The sequence below is a fragment of the Bombina bombina genome, chromosome 4, assembly GCF_027579735.1.
Source record: "Bombina bombina isolate aBomBom1 chromosome 4, aBomBom1.pri, whole genome shotgun sequence".
Lineage (NCBI taxonomy): Eukaryota > Metazoa > Chordata > Amphibia > Anura > Bombinatoridae > Bombina > Bombina bombina.
The window spans coordinates 703,973,840-703,992,856 of NC_069502.1; the positions used below are offsets into that span (position 1 = coordinate 703,973,840).

Consider the following 19,017-nt stretch of genomic DNA (forward strand, 5'->3'; position numbering starts at 1 on the left):
TCGGATGGATTCGGATGTATTCGGTTCAGATTCAATTCGTAAATTCGAAGTTCGGTATGTGTTAGGTGGGATGTGCTGCGTATTAGACTAGTATTATGTACTGTAATATTAGGTGTAACCCATAGCAGAGTGATATAACCTAATATACAGTACAATACTAGTGTAATTGTGATTAGTCCATGGCCATCCGAATGTTATGAATAAATCCAAACTAATTCGGATTTATTCGTTAGATTCGGTGCTACAGTAATTCAGAAATTTGAATCGATACGAATCTCCTAATTTGACAAATTCATCCAAATTTAAATTCAGAACGGAACGAAACGCACATGTCTATTATGAAGTTTGTATAAGTTTGTATAAGAACAAAGGGTTGGCCAACCTATTTCTACCATTGTATTTGTTAGCAACATATTTGTATTATTCATATCTGCATTACACACAAATAGTATATACAATTGAATGTGGAAAATCATTAAATAGATACCATTTCTACCAAGAGTAAACAATACTTATATTAATAAAATTATCTCCGATTTTATAAAAACATACGGCTAGATTACGAGTTTTTGTCGGTAATGGTGTGCGGTGTTATCGAGCCTTTTTTTCTCACCGCTCACTTAAGACAACGCTGGTATTACGAGTTTTCTGAAGCCCGGCGTTAGTCGCAGAAAATTGAGCGTTGAACAAAATTTAGCTCCACATCTTACCTCAATATCAGTGCTGCTTACGATAGTGGTAAGCTGGCTAAACATGCTCGTGCACGATTTCCCCATAGGAAACAATAGGGCTGAGCCAGCTGAAAAAAAAACTAACACCTGCAAAAAAGCAGCGTTCAGCTCCTAACGCAGCCCCATTGTTTCCTATGGGAAAATACATTTTATGTTTACACCTAACACCCTAACATGAACCCCGAGTCTAAACACCCCTAATCTTACACTTATTAACCCCTAATCTGCCGCCCCCGACATCGCTGAGACCTGCATTATATTATTAACTCCTAATCCGCCGCTCCGTACACCGCCGCAACCTACATTATACCTATGAACCCCTAATCTGCTGCCCCCAACATCGCTGAACCCTACATTATATTTATTAACCCCTAATCTGCCGCTCCCAACGTCGCCGCCACTATAATAGTTATTAACCCCTAAATCTAAGTCTAACCCTAAACCTAATCCCCCTAACTGAAATATAATTTAAATAAATCGAAATAAAATAACTACAATTAACTAAATTAGTCCTATTTAAAACTAAATACTTACCTGTAAAATAAACCCTAAGCTAGCTACAATATAACTAATAATTACATTGTAGCTAGCTTAGGGTTTATTTTTATTTTACAGGCAAGTTTGTATTTATTTTAACTAGGTAGAATAGTTATTAAATAGTTATTAACTATTTAATAACTACCTAGCTAAAATAAGTACAAATGTACCTGTAAAATAAACCCTAACCTAAGTTACAATTACACCTAACACTACACTATAAATAAATTAATTACCTTAATTAAATTAAACTAATTACAATTAAATAAAATAAACTAAAGTACAAAAACAAATAAACACTAAATTACAAAAAATAATAAAATAATTACAAGAATTGTAAACTAATTACACCTACTCTAATCCCCCTAATAAAATAAAAAAGTCCCCCAAAATAAAAAAAAGCCCTACCCTATACTAAATTACAAATAGCCCTTAAAAGGGCCTTTTGCGGGGCATTGCCCCAAAGTAATCAGCTCTATTACCTGCAAAAAAAAAAAAATACCCCCCAACATTACAACCCACCACCCACACACCCAACCCTACTCTAAAACCCACCTAATCCCCCCTTAATAAAACCTAACACTAACCCCTTGAAGATCACCCTACCTTGAGATGTCTTCACCCAACCGGGCAGAAGTGGTCCGCCAGACGGCCAGAAGTCTTCATCCGATCCGGGCAGAAGAAGACCTCCAGATGGGCAGAAGTCTTCATCTAGACGGCATCTTCTATCTTCATCCATCCGGAGCGGAGCGGGTCCATCTTCAAGCCAGCCGACGCAGAGCATCCTCTTCCAACGACATCCAACTGAAGAATGAAGGTTCCTTTAAATGAAGTCATCCAAGATGGTGTCCCTTGAATTCCGATTGGTGGATAGGGTTCTATCAGCCAATCGGAATTAAGGTAAGAAAAATCCTATTGGCTGATGCAATCAGCCAATAGGATTAAAGTTCAATCCTATTGGCTGATCCAATCAGCCAATAGGATTGAACTCGCATTCTATTGGCTGTTCCAATCATCGAATAGAATGCGAGCTCAATCCTATTGGCTGATTGCATCAGCCAATAGGATTTTTCCAACCTTAATTCCGATTGGCTGATAGAATCCTATCAGCCAATCGGAATTCAAGGGACGCCATCTTGGATGATGTCATTTAAAGGAACCTTCATTCTTCAGTTGGATGTCGTTGGAAGAGGATGCTCCGCGCCGGCTGGCTTGAAGATGGACCCGCTCCGCTCCGGATGGATGAAGATAGAAGATGCCGTCTGGATGAACACTTCTGCCCATCTGGAGGTCCTCTTCTGCCCGGATCGGATCCACTTCTGCCCGGTTGGGTGAAGACATCTCAAGGTAGGGTGATCTTCAAGGGGTTATTGTTAGGTTTTATTAAGGGGGGATTGGGTGGGTTTTAGAGTAGGGTTGGGTGTGTGGGTGATGGGTTGTAATGTTGGGGGGTATTGTATTTTTTTTTTACAGGTAATAGAGCTGATTACTTTGGGGCAATGCCCCGCAAAAGGCCCTTTTAAGGTTAGGGCTTTTTTTATTTTGGGGGGCTTTTTTATTTTATTAGGGGATTAGAGTAGGTGTAATTAGTTTAAAATTCTTGTCATTATTTTATTATTTTCTGTAATTTAGTGTTTGTTTTTTTGTACTTTAGTTTATTTTATTGTAATTAGTTTAATTTAATTTAGGTAATTAATTTATTTATAGTGTAGTGTTAGGTGTAATTGTAACTTAGGTTAGGGTTTATTTTACAGGTAAATTTGTACTTATTTTAACTAGGAAGTTATTAAATAGTTAATAACTATTTAATAACTATTGTACCTAGTTAAATACAAAGTTGCCTGTAAAATAAAAATAAACCCTGAGATAGCTACAATGTAATTATTAGTTATATTGTAGCTAGCTTAGGGTTTATTTTATAGGTAAGTATTTAGTTTTAAATAGGAATAATTTAGTTAATTGTAGTAATTTTATTTCGATTTATTTAAATTATATTTAAGTTAGGGGGGTATTAGGGTTAGGGTTAGACTTAGGTTTATGGGTTAATACATTTAATATAGTGGTGGCGACGTTGGGGGAGGCAGAATAGGGGTTAATAAATGTAGGTAGGTGTCGGCGATGTTAGGGACGGCAGATTAGCGGTTAATAAAATTTAACTAGTGTTTGCGAGGCGGGAGTGCGGCGGTTTAGGGGTTAATATATTTATTACAGTGGCGGTGATGTCCGGTGTAAAAAGTGTTTGAGATGTGCGGGGGAGCCTCAGTTTAGGGGTTAATAGGTAGTTTATGGGTGTTAGTGTACTTTTTATCACTTTAGTTAAGAGTTTTATGCTACGGCGTTAGCCCATAAAACTCTTAACTACTGACTTTTAAATGTGGTAGGAGTCTTGACAGGAGAGGGTGTATCGCTCACTTTTTCCAAGACTCGTAATACCGGCGTTAGGCAAATCCCATTAAAAAGATAGGATATGCAATTGACGTAAGGGGATTTGCGGTATGCTCGAGTCGTGGAAAAAAAGTGAGCGGTACACCTGTACCTGCCAGACTCGTAATACCAGCGGGCGTTAAAAAGCAGCGTTGGGACCTCTCAACGCTGCTTTTTAAGGCTAACGCAAGACTCGTAATCTAGGCGATAGTGTGTCATATACATTCTATCTCCATGGGGTATTAGCTTTCTTAGCGCTCTTTTTCTATAACTCTGTTCCCCTGAGGCAATTGTGTAATCATAGTATATAAGGAGCCTCCAAAAAAGGCCTAGTCCTTCAAGAGCAAGGATAGGTCGAGGTTCGCCAATCTGCCAACAGATGCATCCGCAAATAATCCAAAACTTTGAGAAAAACATTCTCTAAAGACAAATTGATGGATTTTGAGCATTTCACCTTCTACAGTGCACAATATAATTAAAAGATTCAAGGTATCTGGTCAAATCTTGGTGCGTAAAGGGCAAGGGCAAAAACCACTTCTAAATGCGCGTGATCTCCGATCACTCAGACATCATGATTCTATAATGGATATTCTGACATGGGCTTGGGAATACTTTGGTAAACCTTTGTCAGTCAACACCATTTGCCGCTGCATCCACAGATGCAAGCCTACGCCTAGATTTGGAGTTTTGCGTTAGAAGGGGTGCGTTAGCTACGCGTGCTTTTTTTCTCCCGCACCTTTTAAATACCGCTGGTATTTAGAGTTCACAGAATGGCTGCGTTAGGCTCCAAAAAGGGAGCGTAGAGCATAATTTACCGACACTGCAACTCTAAATACCAGCGGTGCTTACGGACGCGGCCAGCTTCAAAAACGTGCTCGTGCACTATTCCCCCATAGGAAACAATGGGACAGTTTGAGCTGAAAAAAAACCTAACACCTGCAAAAAAGCAGCGTTCAGCTTCTAACGCGGCCCCATTGTTTCCTATGGGGAAACACTTTCTAAGTCTGCACCTAACACCCTAACATGAACCCCGAGTCTAAACACCCCTAACCTTACACTTATTAACCCCTAATCTGCCGCCCCCGCTATCGCTGACCCCTGCATATTATTATTAACCCCTAATCTGCCGCTCCGTACACCGCCGCAACCTACATTATCCCTATGAACCCCTAATCTGCTGCCCCTAACACCGCCGACCCCTATATTATATTTATTAACCCATAATCTGCCACCTCAACGTCGCTGACACCTACCTACAATTATTAACCCCTAATCTGCTGACCGGACCTCGCCGCTACTATAATAAAGTTATTAACCCCTAATCCGCCTCACTCCCGCCTCAATAACCCTATAATAAATAGTATTAACCCCTAATCTGCCCTCCCTAACATCACCGACACCTAACTTCAAGTATTAACCCCTAATCTGCCGACCGGACCTCACCGCTACTCTAATAAATGTATTAACCCCTAAAGCTAAGTCTAACCCTAACACCCCCCTAAATTAAATATAATTTTATTCTAACGAAATAAATTAAATCGTATTAAATAAATAATTCCTATTTAAAGCTAAATACTTACCTGTAAAATAAACCCTAATATAGCTACAATATAACAAATAATTATATTGTAGCTATTTTAGGATTAATATTTATTTTACAGGCAACTTCGTATTTATTTTAACCAGGTACAATAGCTATTAAATAGTTATTAACTATTTAATAGCTACCTAGTTAAAATAATTACAAAATTACCTGTAAAATAAATCCTAACCTAAGTTACAATTAAACCTAACACTACACTATCAATAAATTACTTAAATAAAATACCTACAATTATCTACAATTAAACCTAACACTACACTATCAATAAATTAATTAAATACAATACCTACAAATAAATACAATTAAATAAACTAACTAAAGTACAAAAAATAAAAAAGAACTAAGTTACAAAAAAAATAAAAATATTTTCAAACAGAAAAATATTACAACAATTTTAAACTAATTACACCTACTCTAAGCCCCCTAATAAAATAACAAAGCCCCCCAAAATAAAAAAAATGCCCTACCCTATTCTAAAATTAAAATAGAAAAGCTCTTTTACCTTACCAGCCCTTAAAAGGGCCTTTTGCAGGGCATGCCCCAAAGAATTCTGCTCTTTTGCCTGGAAAAAACCCCATACAATACCCCCCCAACATTACAACCCACCACCCACATACCCCTAATCTAACCCAAACCCCCCTTAAATAAACCTAACACTAAGCCCCTGAAGATCTTCCTACCTTATCTTCACCACACCGGGTATCACCGATCCGTCCAGGCTCCGATGTCTTGATCCAAGCCCAAGCGGGGGGCTGAAGACGTCCATCCTCCGGCTGAAGTATTGATCCAAGCGGCGGCTGAAGAAGTCCATCTTCGGGCAGAAGTCTTCATCCTATCCGGGCAGAAGAGGACATCCGGACCGGCAAACATCTTCATCCAAGCGGCATCTTCTATGTTCTTCCATCCGATGACGAGCGGCTCCATCTTCAAGACCTCCAGCGCGGATCCATCCTCTTCTTCCGACGACTAGACGACGAATGATGGTTCCTTTAAGGGACGTCATCCAAGATGGCGTCCCTCGAATTCCGATTGGCTGATAGGATTCTATCAGCCAATCTGAATTAAGGTAGGAAAATTCTGATTGGCTGATTCCATCAGCCAATCAGATTCAAGTTCAATCCGATTGGCTGATTGGATCAGCCAATCGGATTGAACTTGAATCTGATTGGCTGATTCCATCAGCCAATCAGAATTTTCCTACCTTAATTCCGATTGGCTGATAGAATCCTATCAGCCAATCGGAATTAGAGGGACGCCATCTTGGATGACGTCATTTAAAGGAACCTCATTCGTCGGGAAGTTGTCGTGCCGGATGGATGCTCCGCGGCGGAGGAGCGAAGAAAGAAGATTGAAGATGCCGCTTTGCTTGAAGACATCACCGGATGGAAGAAGACTCTCTGCCGATTGCTTGAAGACTTCGCCGGATGGAAGAAGACTTCACTGCAGCTTGCTTGAAGACATCGCCCGGATCGGATGAAGAGTTCTGCCCGGCGGGGTGAATAGAAGGTAGGGAGATCTTCAGGGGGGTAGTGTTAGGTTTATTTAAGGGGGGTTTGGGTTAGATTAGGGGTATGTGGGTGGTGGGTTGTAAAATTGTTGTAATATTTTTAATATGTTTGTAAATATTTTTTTATTTTTTGTAACTTAGTTCTTTTTTATTTTTTGTACTTTAGTTAGTTTATTTAATTGTATTTATTTGTAGGTATTGTATTTAATTAATTTATTGATAGTGTAGTGTTAGGTTTAATTGTAGATAATTGTAGGTATTTTATTTAATTAATGTATTGATAGTGTAGTGTTAGGTTTAATTGTAACTTAGGTTAGGATTTATTTTACAGGTAATTTTGTAATTATTTTAACTAGGTAACTATTAAATAGATATTAACTATTTAATAGCTATTGTACCTGGTTAAAATAAATACAAAGTTGCCTGTAAAATAAATATAAATCCTAAAATAGCTACAATATAATTATAATTTATATTGTATTTATATTAGGGTTTATTTTACAGGTAAGTATTTAGCTTTAAATAGGAATAATGTATTTAATAAGAGTTAATTTATTTCGTTAGATTTAAATTATATTTAATTTAGGGGGGTGTTAGGGTTAGGGTTAGAGTTAGCTTTAGGGGTTAATACATTTATTAGAGTAGCGGTGAGGTCCGGTCGGCAGATTAGGGGTTAATAATTGAAGTTAGGTGTCGGCGATGTTAGGGAGGACAGATTAGGGGTTAATACTATTTATGATAGGGTTATTGAGGCGGCAGTGAGGCGGATTAAGGGTTAATAACTTTATTATAGTAGCGGTGAGGTCCGGTCGGCAGATTAGGGGTTAATAATTGTAGGTAAGGTAGCAGCGACATTGGGGGGGCAGATTAGGGGTTAATAAATATAATATAGGGGTCGGCGGTGTTAGGGGCAGCAGATTAGGGGTACATAAGTATAACGTAGGTGGCGGCGGTGTGCGGTCGGCAGATTAGGGGTTAAAAAGATTTAATAGAGTGGCGGCGATGTGGGGGGACCTCGGTTTAGGGGTACATAGGTAGTTTATGGGTGTTAGTGTACTGTAGAGCACAGTAGTTAAGAGCTTTATGAACCGGCGTTAGCCCAGAAAGCTCTTAACTCCTGACTTTTTTCTGCGGCTTGAGTTTTGTCGTTAGATTTCTAACGCTTACTTCAGCCAAGACTCTAAATACCAGCGTTAGAAAGATCCCATTGAAAAGATAGGATACGCAAATGGCGTAGGGGGATCTGCGGTATGGAAAAGTTGCGGCTGGAAAGTGAGCGTTAGACCCTTTAATGACTGACTCTAAATACCAGCGGGCGATAAAAACCAGCGTTAGGACCCCCTAACGTTGGTTTTGACGGCTACCGCAAAACTCTAAATCCAAGCGTAAGGCTTTACAATGCAAAGCAGAAGCCATACATCAACACTGTCCAGAAGCGCCTCCGACTTCTCTGGGTTTGCTCTCATCTGAGATGGCTAGTAGCACAGTGGAATCGTGTTGTGTGGTTCGACGAGTCAACAGGTCAAATAGTTTTTGGAAAAAACTGCTGTCGTGTTCTCGAGGCCAAATAGGAAAAGGACCATCCAAGCTGTTATCAGCGTCAGGTCCAAAAGCCAGCATCTGTCATGGTATGGGGTGTGTCAGTGCCCATGGCATTGGAAACTTGCACATCTGTGAGGGCATCATTAATGCAGAAAGATATGTATACATTTTGGAGCATATGCTGCGATCCAGACTTGGGGGGTTATCAAAATGTCTAATATGTTGCATTCGCCGGCATCAATACGCTCGCCTAACATCGCCAAACATTGCGGCCACAGATCTCAATACGCTCTCCTTATTCATAAAAAAATCCGTCAAAAACACGAGCACCAAGTACAGGGCAATGAGCATCAGACTGTTGTTAACTAACAGTCATCGATGACGCTGCTATTCATGTTTTTCCCAACTTTATTTATACCATTTCACTAAACGCTGCTACTATACTTAAGTGTTTAACCCGTATCCCGCCACCGCCGCAACCTAAATAAACTTATTAACCCCTATCCCGCCGCTCCCCGACCCTGCCGCAAGCTAAATAAATGTATTAACCCCTATCCCGCAGCTCCCCGAACCCGCCACAACATGAATAAAATTATTAACCCCTATCCCGCCACTCCCCGACCCCGCCGCAACATAAATAAACTTATTAACCCCTATCCCGCCGCTCCCCGGCCCAGCAGCAACATGAATAAAGTTATTAACCCCTATCCCGCCATTTAACAACACCGCCGCAACCTAAATAAACTTATTAACCCCTAAACCTCTGGCCTCCCACATCACCACCACTAACTAAACCTATTAACTCCTAAACCGTCAGCTCCCCACATCGCAAAAAAACTAAATTAAGCTATTAACCCCTAAACCTAACAACCCCTTAACTTTAAATTAAAATTACAACATCCCTATCTTCAAATAAATTAAAACTTACCTGTAGAATTAAAATAAACTAATTTTAAACTATTAATTAACCTACCCTAACTATTATACTAAAATTAAATTAAACTACCAATTAAATTAAATAAATTACATATTAAAAAACCTAACACTACTAAAATGATTTAAATCTACAATTAAACATTATTAAAAGTCCTAAATTACAAAAAACAAACACTGTTACCAAAAAAACAAACACTAAATTACTAAAAAATAACAAACCAAATTATCAAAATTAAAAATTGTACACCTAATCTAAGAGCCCTATCAAAATAAAAAAGCCCCCCAAAATAAAAAAACCCTAGTCTACAATAAATTACCAATGGCCCTTAAAAGGGCCTTTTGTGGGGCATTGCCCCAAAGATATCAGCTCTTTTACCTGTAAAAAAAATAAAACCCACCACCCACCCAACCAACCCCCCCAAATAAAATAACTATCTAAAATAACCTAATCTACCCATTGCTCTGAAAAGGGCATTTGTATGGACATTGCCCTTAAAAGGGCATTTAGCTCTTTTACTGCCCAGACCCTAATCTAATAATAAAACCCACCCAAAAAAACATAAAATAACCTAACACTAACCCCCGATGATCCACTTACAGTTATTGAAGTCCCGCTTGAAGGATCCATCCAGCCAGAGAAGTCCTCATCCAGACGGCAATTAATTGTTCCAATCAGCCAATAGAATGAGAGCTCAAATCCATTTGGCTGATTGGAACAGCCAATAGGATGAGAGCTCAATCCTATTGGCTGATTGGAACAGTCAATAGGATTTTAGCAGCTCTAATCCTATTGGCTTATTGAAATCTTTAAGCCAATAGGAATGCAAGGGACGCCATCTTGGATGGCATCACTTGCATTGAAGTTCCAGTTTAAGGCGGCGACCGTATGAAGAGGATGCTCCACGCCGGATGTCTTCAGGATGGACACGCTCCGCACCGGATGGATGAAGATAGAAGATGCCGTCTGGATGAAGACTTCTTGCCGCCTGGATGAGGACTTCTCCGGCTGGATGAAGATAGAAGAGGCCGCCTGGATGAAGACTTCTTGTCGCCTAGATGAGGACTTCTCTGGCTGGATGGATCCTTCAAGCGGGACTTCAAGAACTATAAGTGGATCGTCAGGGTTAGTGTTAGGTTTTTTTTGATGTTTTTTTGGGTGGGTTTAATTTTTAGATTAGGGTCTGGGCATGTAAAAGAGCTAAATGCCATTTTAAGGGCAATGCCCAGACAAATGCCTTTTTCAGGGCAATGGGGAGCTTAGGTTATTTTAGATAGTTATTTTCTTTGGGGGGTTTGTTTGGTTGGGTGGTTGGTTTAACTCTTGGGGGGGGGTTGTATTTTTTGCAATGTAAAAGAGCTTTTATCTTTGTGGCAATGCCCCACAAAAGGCCCTTGTAAGGGCCATTGGTAGTTTATTGTAGGCTAGAGGTTTTTTTTATTTATTTTTTTTGGGGGGGGGGCTTTTTTATTTTGATAGGGCTTTTAGATTAGGTGTAATTCTTTTTTATTTTTGATAATTTAGATATTTATTTTTCGTAATTTGGTGTGTTTTTTTTTTGTAACTTAGTGTTTGTTTTTTTCTGTAATTTAGTACTTTTAATAATGTTTAATTGTATATTTAAATAATTTGAGTAGGGTTAGGTTTCTTTAATATGTAATTTAGTTTATTTAATTGGTATTTTATTTAATTGTAGTATAATAGTTAGGGTAGGTTAATTAATAGTTTCAAATAGTTTACTTTAATTCTACAGGTAGGTTTTAATTTATATTAAGATAGGGATGTTCTAATTTGAATTTAAAGTTAGGGGGTTGTTAGGTTTAGGGGTTAATAGCCTAATTTAGTTTTTGGCAATGTGGGGGATTGACGGTTTAGGGGTTAATAGGTTTAGTTAGTGGTAGTGATGTGGGAGGCAAGAGGTTTAGGGGTTAATAAGTTTATTTAGTGGCGGCGGTGTCGGGGAGCAGCGGAATAGGGGTTAATACATTTTATTTAGGTTGCGGCGATGTTGGGGTGGCAGATTAGGGGTGTTTAGACTCTGGGTTTATGTTAGGGTGTTAGGTGTAAACGTTACTTGTTTTCTACCATAGAAATCAATGGGTTATATTTCTTTGTCTTGCAGCATCAGACATAAGCTTTCGCTGCTTTCAGACTCCCATTGATTTCTATGGCGTCCGCAGCCTCCAGGGTGTAGGATTGAAAACCAGGTATGCTGGGTCGGAAAAGACGCGAGCGTACCTGTTAAAAGTTTGATAACTGGGAAAAAGTGTCAGATAGAGTCGAATGTGCATTCGGAACATCTGTAATGATGTAAGCATCGATCTGCGTTGGATTGAGATCGCCGGTTCGTATGTTACGTCACAAAATTCAACATTTGCCGGTCTGTAGTCTTTAATAACTAGGTTGGATCAATCTCGCAACAATTACGATGCAGAATTCTGGCGTATTTGCAGTTGACACTTTGAAAGATAGGCCTCCTAGTCTTTTTCCAGGGACGTCCCTACATTTTCCACCATGACAAAGCCACACCACATTCTGCCCGGATTACATGCCCATGGTTATGTAAACAGAGAGTGCGGGTGCTAGTATGGCCTGCCTACAGTCCTGACCTGTCTCCAATTAAGAATGTGTGGCGCATTATGAAGCACAAAATAAGGCAACAAAGGCCCCGTACAGTTGCGCAGTTGAAGACATGCATAATGGATGAATGGGGGAAAATTACACTTGCTAAACTTAACCAACTGGTGTCTTAAGTGCCCAAACGCTTAATAAGTGTTATTAAAAGAAAAGGTGATGTTTCACAGAGGTAAACAGTCAACTGTCCCAGTTTTTTGGAGTGTGTTGCAGTCATCAAATTTAAAATGAGTGTGAATTTAATGTATTTTTGAAATTATACAAAGTAAAACATAAATAATATGTTAATAATGTGTTTTCAATATAGTACAGGGTGAATTGAATTTTCTGCTACTTGATAAATATGATGGATCCACAGATTTCAGAGGGTTTCTCAATCAGTGCAGGCTACATTTCTGGATTCATCCTCTTATCTTCCAATCAGCACAAGCAAAGGTCACTCTCATTATTTCCTTGCTTAAAGGGACAGTAAAATTAAAAAATAATGCTATATAATTCAGCACATAATGCAGAATTATGTAACATTATCTTAGCGACAGCTTTAAAATTAAAAATATTTAATAAATTTTAGCTCTCAAAGTTGCACTTACCTGGTCTCCTCTCCAGGCTCTTCTGATCAGGTTTTCTTTTTCAAAAGCAGTTCACAGGCGAGCTGTCTAATCAAAGCGTGCCCGATCACACTATTGAACTAAATGTAGCTCAACCCTGCTACCAGAGCGGGAGTGAACTACATTTAGTTCAATAGTGCAATCCAGCGTGCCCGCAAACTGCTTTTGAAAAAGAAGACCTTTTCAGAAGAGCCTGGAGAGGAGACCAGGTAAGTGCAACTCTGAGAGCTAAAATCTATTAAATCTTTGGAATTTTAAGGCTGTCACTAAGATAATGTTACATAATTCTGCACTATGTGCAGAATTATATAACATTATTTTTTAAGTTGACTGTCCCTTTAAGGATAATGCATTAGCCTTGGTTTCACCTATAATGGAACAAAACACTAAGGTATTAAGTGATGCCGACTCCTTCATTGCCGCTTTGACTTCTGTATTTGGAACCCCTGGTCGCACATCTGCTGCTGAATTTTCTCTACTGGATCTATGCCAGAACAGTTGCCCAGTGGCACAATATGCCATAGGATTCGCACACAAGACTAGTTGGGATGCCAGTGCCCTCAAGGCAGCCTTTCGGAGGGGCCTACATGATTGTATTAAAGACGAACTTACCTATCATCATATTCCTTCCTCTCTTAACAACTTTGTTACACTCTGTATCAAGAGCGCCAAGCAGAGAGAGAGCACTTGTAGACCTGTTTCTACTCGCCTAGCAATTCACCTGACCTCTAGATCTCCTACTTCTTCTACTGCATCCCGTTCTATTGTCCAAGAAGAGGAACCCATGGATCTCTCTACTCTCAAGTTTTCTGAATCTGAAAGACAAGAAGACAATTTAGCCTATGTTTCTATTGTGGCTCCAATGTACATCAACTTAAGAACTATCCGTTGCATTAGGGAAAACCTAGGGCTTAGAGGATAACAGAGGAAACCCTCTAAGCATGTCCACTATCAATACCCCTCATCCTACCAAGATCCTTGTACCTATTACCTTAAAGGGATACTAAACCCAATTTTTTTTCTTTCATGATTCAGATAGAGCATGCAATTTTAAGCAACTTTTTAACTTACTTCTAGGGGCCGATTTATCAAGCTCTGTATGGAATACAATCGAGTGGATTGACACCACCCTTGGCAGCGGCAGTTCACAAGAACTGCTGGTGCAATGATAAATGCTGACATTGTCCGCTCGCACTATGTTAAATATACCCACTACTGTCAATTTTTCTTCGTTCTCTTGCTATCTTTATTTAAAAAAGCAGAAATTTAAAGCTAAGGAGGGAGCCCATTTTAGGTTCAGCACCCTGGATAGTGCTTGCTTATTGGTGACTACATTTAGCAAACCAATAAGCAAGCATAACCCAGGTTCTGATAATAGGAATAAATCAGAAAGTATCTTAAAATTGCATGCTCTATCTGAATCAATAAAGAAAAAATTTGGGTTTAATGTCCCTTTAAGCTTTCTTCAGCGCTCCGTTCATGTACAAGCCTTCATTGATTCAGTCCAGTTTTCTACTTTTACACAATGCCTCGAGATCACTACCCTAGATGGCACCCCTCTTGGATCTGGTTTGATTCAGTTTGGGTTTGCCTTCTCTACTATGTCTGTGGGAGTATCACATTCTGAACAACTGAAATGTGATGTCATCCACTCTCCTGCTCAACCTGTTGTCCTCTGTATCCCCTGGCTACAAAGACATATTCCTCAATTTGACCGGTCTTAAGGGTCAATTAGCCTCTTGGGGCAAATCATTTTTTCTTTTATGTCTAACTAAAACCAGTCCTGTAGCCACTAAGAAAACCTTTCCTTCTCTTCCTTCTATATATGCAGCCTTTGCTGATGTGTTTGAAAAGAAAGGAGCAGGTATACTTACGCCTTATCGTTCATATGACTGCAAGATTGATTTGCTTCCAGGTGCCCCACTTCCCAAGGGGAAGATCTATTCACTTTCGAAAGCAGAAACCATGGCGATGGAGGATTATATGCAAGAAAATTTAGCTAAAGGCTTTATGCATTCCTCCTCGTCTTCTCCTGGGGCAGGGTTTTTTTGTCAGTAAAAAGAATGGAGGCCTAAGGCCTTGTATCTAATTACAGTCAAGAACTGGTATCCTCTTCCTCTGATAACCAAACTGTGTGATTCTCTCCAAAACGCTTGCTACTTTACGAAACTTGATCTTCGTGGAGCATACAACCTTGTTCGCATTTAACCCGGAGACGAATTGAAGACTGCATTCAATACTAGAACAGCATTTGTAGTGCCATGCCATTTTTCAAGCTTTGGTCAACTATATTTTTCATGAGCTTCTTTATCGCATAGTCATTATGTACTTGGACAACATCCTCATTTTCTCTAAGTCCTTAGAAGAGCATCATGTGCATGTCAAACAAGTGATCCTACGACTCAGAAGTAAATCGCTTTATGCCAAGCTGGAGAAATGTGAGTTTGACCAAGCCCAGATTCAGTTCCTTGTGTATGTTATCTCCAAAAAAGGTTATGCTATGGATCCTACGAAGCTGACAGTAGTCTTGGAATGGCCTCAACCCACCACACAAAGAATTACAAAGATTTCTAGGCTTTGTGAATTACTATTGCAAGTTTATAAATAATTTTTCCAGGATCTTTGCTCCTCTCACCGAGTTGACTAAGCGCAATAAGGATTGCAAGAATTGGCCTCCTGCTGCTGTGAATGTGTTACGCTCGGATGAGCAGGTTCTGGGTTATGGAGCTTATGCAAGGTGGTTGCAGGCTTAGGACTGTCTTGAATACTGAAAGGGGCCAGCAGTGCTTCTTTCTGGAATTACCCCTATTAGGCATATTTAAGAAACAGACAAGCAAGTAAGTTTATTGCACAGGAACTTGAGACTTGGAGGCTGGAAGCAGGGTAAGTGAGCAAGCGTGCCCACGCCAGAAATGGAGTCTGAGGCAATGCCCACGATAGGGCCAAGAGCAGGAGTGCAAACTTAGGCTTAACACAGGAGGTGCCCAATGTAGGTCGAGGCAGGAAGTGCCCAATGGAGGCCAAGACTGGAGGTGCCCACTTGAGGCCAAGACTGGATACACTGGTACTGCTGTGACAGGCTGGAGACACAGGTACTGCTGTGACAGACAGGAGACACAGCATACACAGATACTGCTGTGACAGGCTGGAGACACAGGATACACAAGCACTTCTGTGACAGGCAGGAGACACAGGATACACATATACTGCTGTGACAGGCAGGAGACACAGGATACACATATACTGCTGTGACAGGCAAGAGACATAGGATACATAGGTACTGCTGTAACAGGCAGGAGACACAGGATATATAGGTACTGCTGTAACAGGCAGGAGACACAGGATACACGGATACTGCTGTTACAGGCTAAAGACACAGGATACACAGGTACTGCTGTGACAGGCTGGAGACACAGGATACACAGGTACTGCTGTGACAGCTAGGAGACACAGGATACACAGGTACTGCTGTGACAGGCAAGAGACACAGGATACACAGATACTGCTGTAATTGGCTGAAGACACAGGATACACAGACACTTCTGTGACAGGCAGGAACACAGGATACACAGATACTGCTGTGACAGGCTGGAGACACAGGATACACAGATGTTTGGCAGGGCCCACTTCGGATACCCGAACACTGGTAGCAGAGACTCTATGCAAAACTTGGCACATGTGCAGGATACTGGAACCTGACAGAGTTTGGATGCAGAAGTAGGTGACTGGAACTTTGCAAATATGCTTAACATCGCTTGGGTACATGCACTGGATAAAGGAACTTAAGTGTCCTCTGTAGGGCTAGGCACTGAAACAGGATGATGCCACAGAATGCAGAGACAGGCTAGTACAGAGAGGATAGCCAGGGGTCAGATAGCTGAGAGCAGTCAGAACTGTCACCAAATCCAGGGAGAATTCAATAGAGTAGACAGGGTACAAGGCCAGGTTCGGTAAACAGAAAAGAAGTCCAATTTTTCATCAAAACCAAGGAAGACAGAGAACAAGCCGGATTCAAGAACCAAACAGGAAATACAGGAAATACAGGAAATACAGGCAGGGTCAGAGGCACTAACACTGAAACAGGATGAATCCTTATGTCAGAGCCGGAAGTGAATTGTAAAGCAGCCTTTTATAGGGGAGCTGATTGCAAAACTACCTGCAGCTGACAAGCAGGTGGAGCCAGAGAGCAATTCTCTGCAGGTAAAAGGTCTCCAAAAACGTCAGGCAAATGCAAAGTCCACTGGTTGTGCAGGAATAGAGAAACAGGCTGGGAACTAGGTGACCCAGGTTCAAATCCAAGCATGGATGTGACAGTATGTTGTTTCACTCTTGAAAAGAGCCTTTTGTACTGCTCCTATATTAGGACATCCTGATCTTGATCTACAGCTCATATTAGAGGTTGATGCTTCTGAGGTTGGTGTTGGAGTAATCCTGACCAAAAGAGAACCTTCCACATCCAAAATACACCCTGTAGCTTTCTTTTCCAGATGATTTTCCTCTGCCGAAAGAAATTACGATGTAGGAAATTGTGAACTTTTAGCCATTAAGATAGCTGTCACAGAGTGGTGACATTTGCTTTGGCGCTTTGTGCGCCATCTGCACTGTTGTGACATCACTCCTTTGCGCTGCTTTTTGTGTGAACCTGTGCCTATTTGAAGCAGCCTCACTCTGACCTTCTTGCCCAAGTATAGGTTTACTCTGTTTTACCTAAGGGTGCTCTAGTTATTTGTTTATACCGTCTGTTTACCTGTTGCTGAATCCTGCTTGCCTTGTGACCTACTCTTTTTGCCTTGCCATCTGGTACCTTGAAAGAGTGGACTGTTTACCTGTTACTGAATCCTACTTGCCTTGTGACATTTCTTCTGCCTTTTCTACTGGTACTTAGGAAGTTTCCAGTTTTATTGTTACTGTGCCTATCTCTGGACTACCTTGTTCCTTGTATCCAATATTCTCTTGTCCTGGATTTTTCCTTTATCTTTCTACTTAACAGTGGGATAAGAAGACTAGCGGCCAGGATTAGTCTGATAGAGAAATATCCCACGGACATAACATACAGTCAGCTAAATTACTCAATGCCAGCAAGCCTGCTGTGATTTATTATTTTCCAGGTTCAATTTTATTCTGTCTTATCTACCTGGTTCTAAAAACAAGAAAGCAGATGCCCTGTCTCAACAGTTCACTGATGAGGATATTATGGATCAACTTGCTGACTTCATAATTCCTCCACAAAGAATAATAGCCATTTTTTCCACTTCTATTCTTCACAGTTTACAGTCTGCCCAGAGCCTGGGATCAATCTCAGCTGGGAACTAAATATATAGGAAGTAAGCTGGTCAAGGCTCAGACAGCAGTGAACAAGTGTGTTGGTTTTACACAGGAAACGCGTATGCATTGAGCTTGCATTACCTACCTTTTGGATGCGTTTATTTTTACCAATTGCCTGGTTTTACTTTTATAAGCGCTTTGTCTATGGCGAATCATCATTTTTTTAAAAATCATATATTTATGTGTGTAGGTATATTTAAATATAAAGGGAAATGGAATAAAACAAATTAATTCTAGGTAAATAACAGCATGTCACAATTATGAAAACTGCTTTTGTTTTCCACGTGTAAACTACCCTGGTCATTACAAGGTTAAATGCACTAGTATTCTCTGCCACAAACCATCTCTTTTTTAAAATTAACTATTTTTTTTTCCAGGCTCTTCCTACCTGTTTTCATTTGCCGTTAATTTTATACCTGTAGTATGAATTTAATCTTTAAAAAATAAATAAATAAATAATATATATATATATATATATATATATATATATATATATATATATATATATATATATATATATATATATATATATATATATATATATATATATATATATATATACAGAATTAAAAGTATTCCTCGTGTTAATTACATTGATGAACTATAATAATAATAATAATAATAATCACTCTCATGCTCCTTGCGTTTTCATATTGTCGGTGCAGTACTCAAGGTCTGCCGCTAGATGGCATGGCTGCACAGGTATTCCCTGCTGCTAGGACTCACCTGTCCTGATCCTACAGGGGACACCCGACTAGGGAGGAGGTTCAGCAGCTCCTGGGTGACGTCAGCTTGTGAGACATGGCGGAGAAACAGCAAATGCAACAGGAGCTCAAGAAAGCACAGAAAGAGGGGAGCGGGATGAACCCTCAACCTGCAGGTAAGGCACAAACTTGTCTGGTTATGGATCTCTAATTCTATAGGCGGGGAGATGGCACCTGTACCCACGTCACACCGGCAGTGTCTCTAATCTGTCTGCTCATTAACAGACAGAAAGCAAAGCCAATAAAATGAATTACTGACTTGTCATCATAATTAATTGGGCAAAACAGCATATTATTTGGGTATTTTGCTATGTGACATCACATTATTTATGGCAGGTGTATTTACTTCGTAATGCAGGTGTGTAGTGATGATTGGTTGTGTACACAATGCTTCATAAACTTTAATGT

At 40.0% G+C, this 19,017-nt stretch overlaps 1 protein-coding gene across 2 annotated transcripts in view; it reads left to right on the top strand.

The window, feature by feature from the left end:
• Positions 1-18,616: 18,616 nt before the first annotated feature.
• MAP7 (microtubule associated protein 7) overlaps positions 18,617-19,017 on the top strand; it is a 331,637-nt gene continuing 331,236 nt past the window's right edge. For both annotated transcript variants that reach the window (XM_053710889.1, XM_053710890.1), the window contains exon 1: positions 18,617-18,725. In XM_053710889.1, coding sequence (XP_053566864.1) covers positions 18,647-18,725 — 79 coding nt within the window. In that variant the 5' untranslated portion in view covers positions 18,617-18,646. The remainder of the gene's footprint in view (positions 18,726-19,017) is intronic.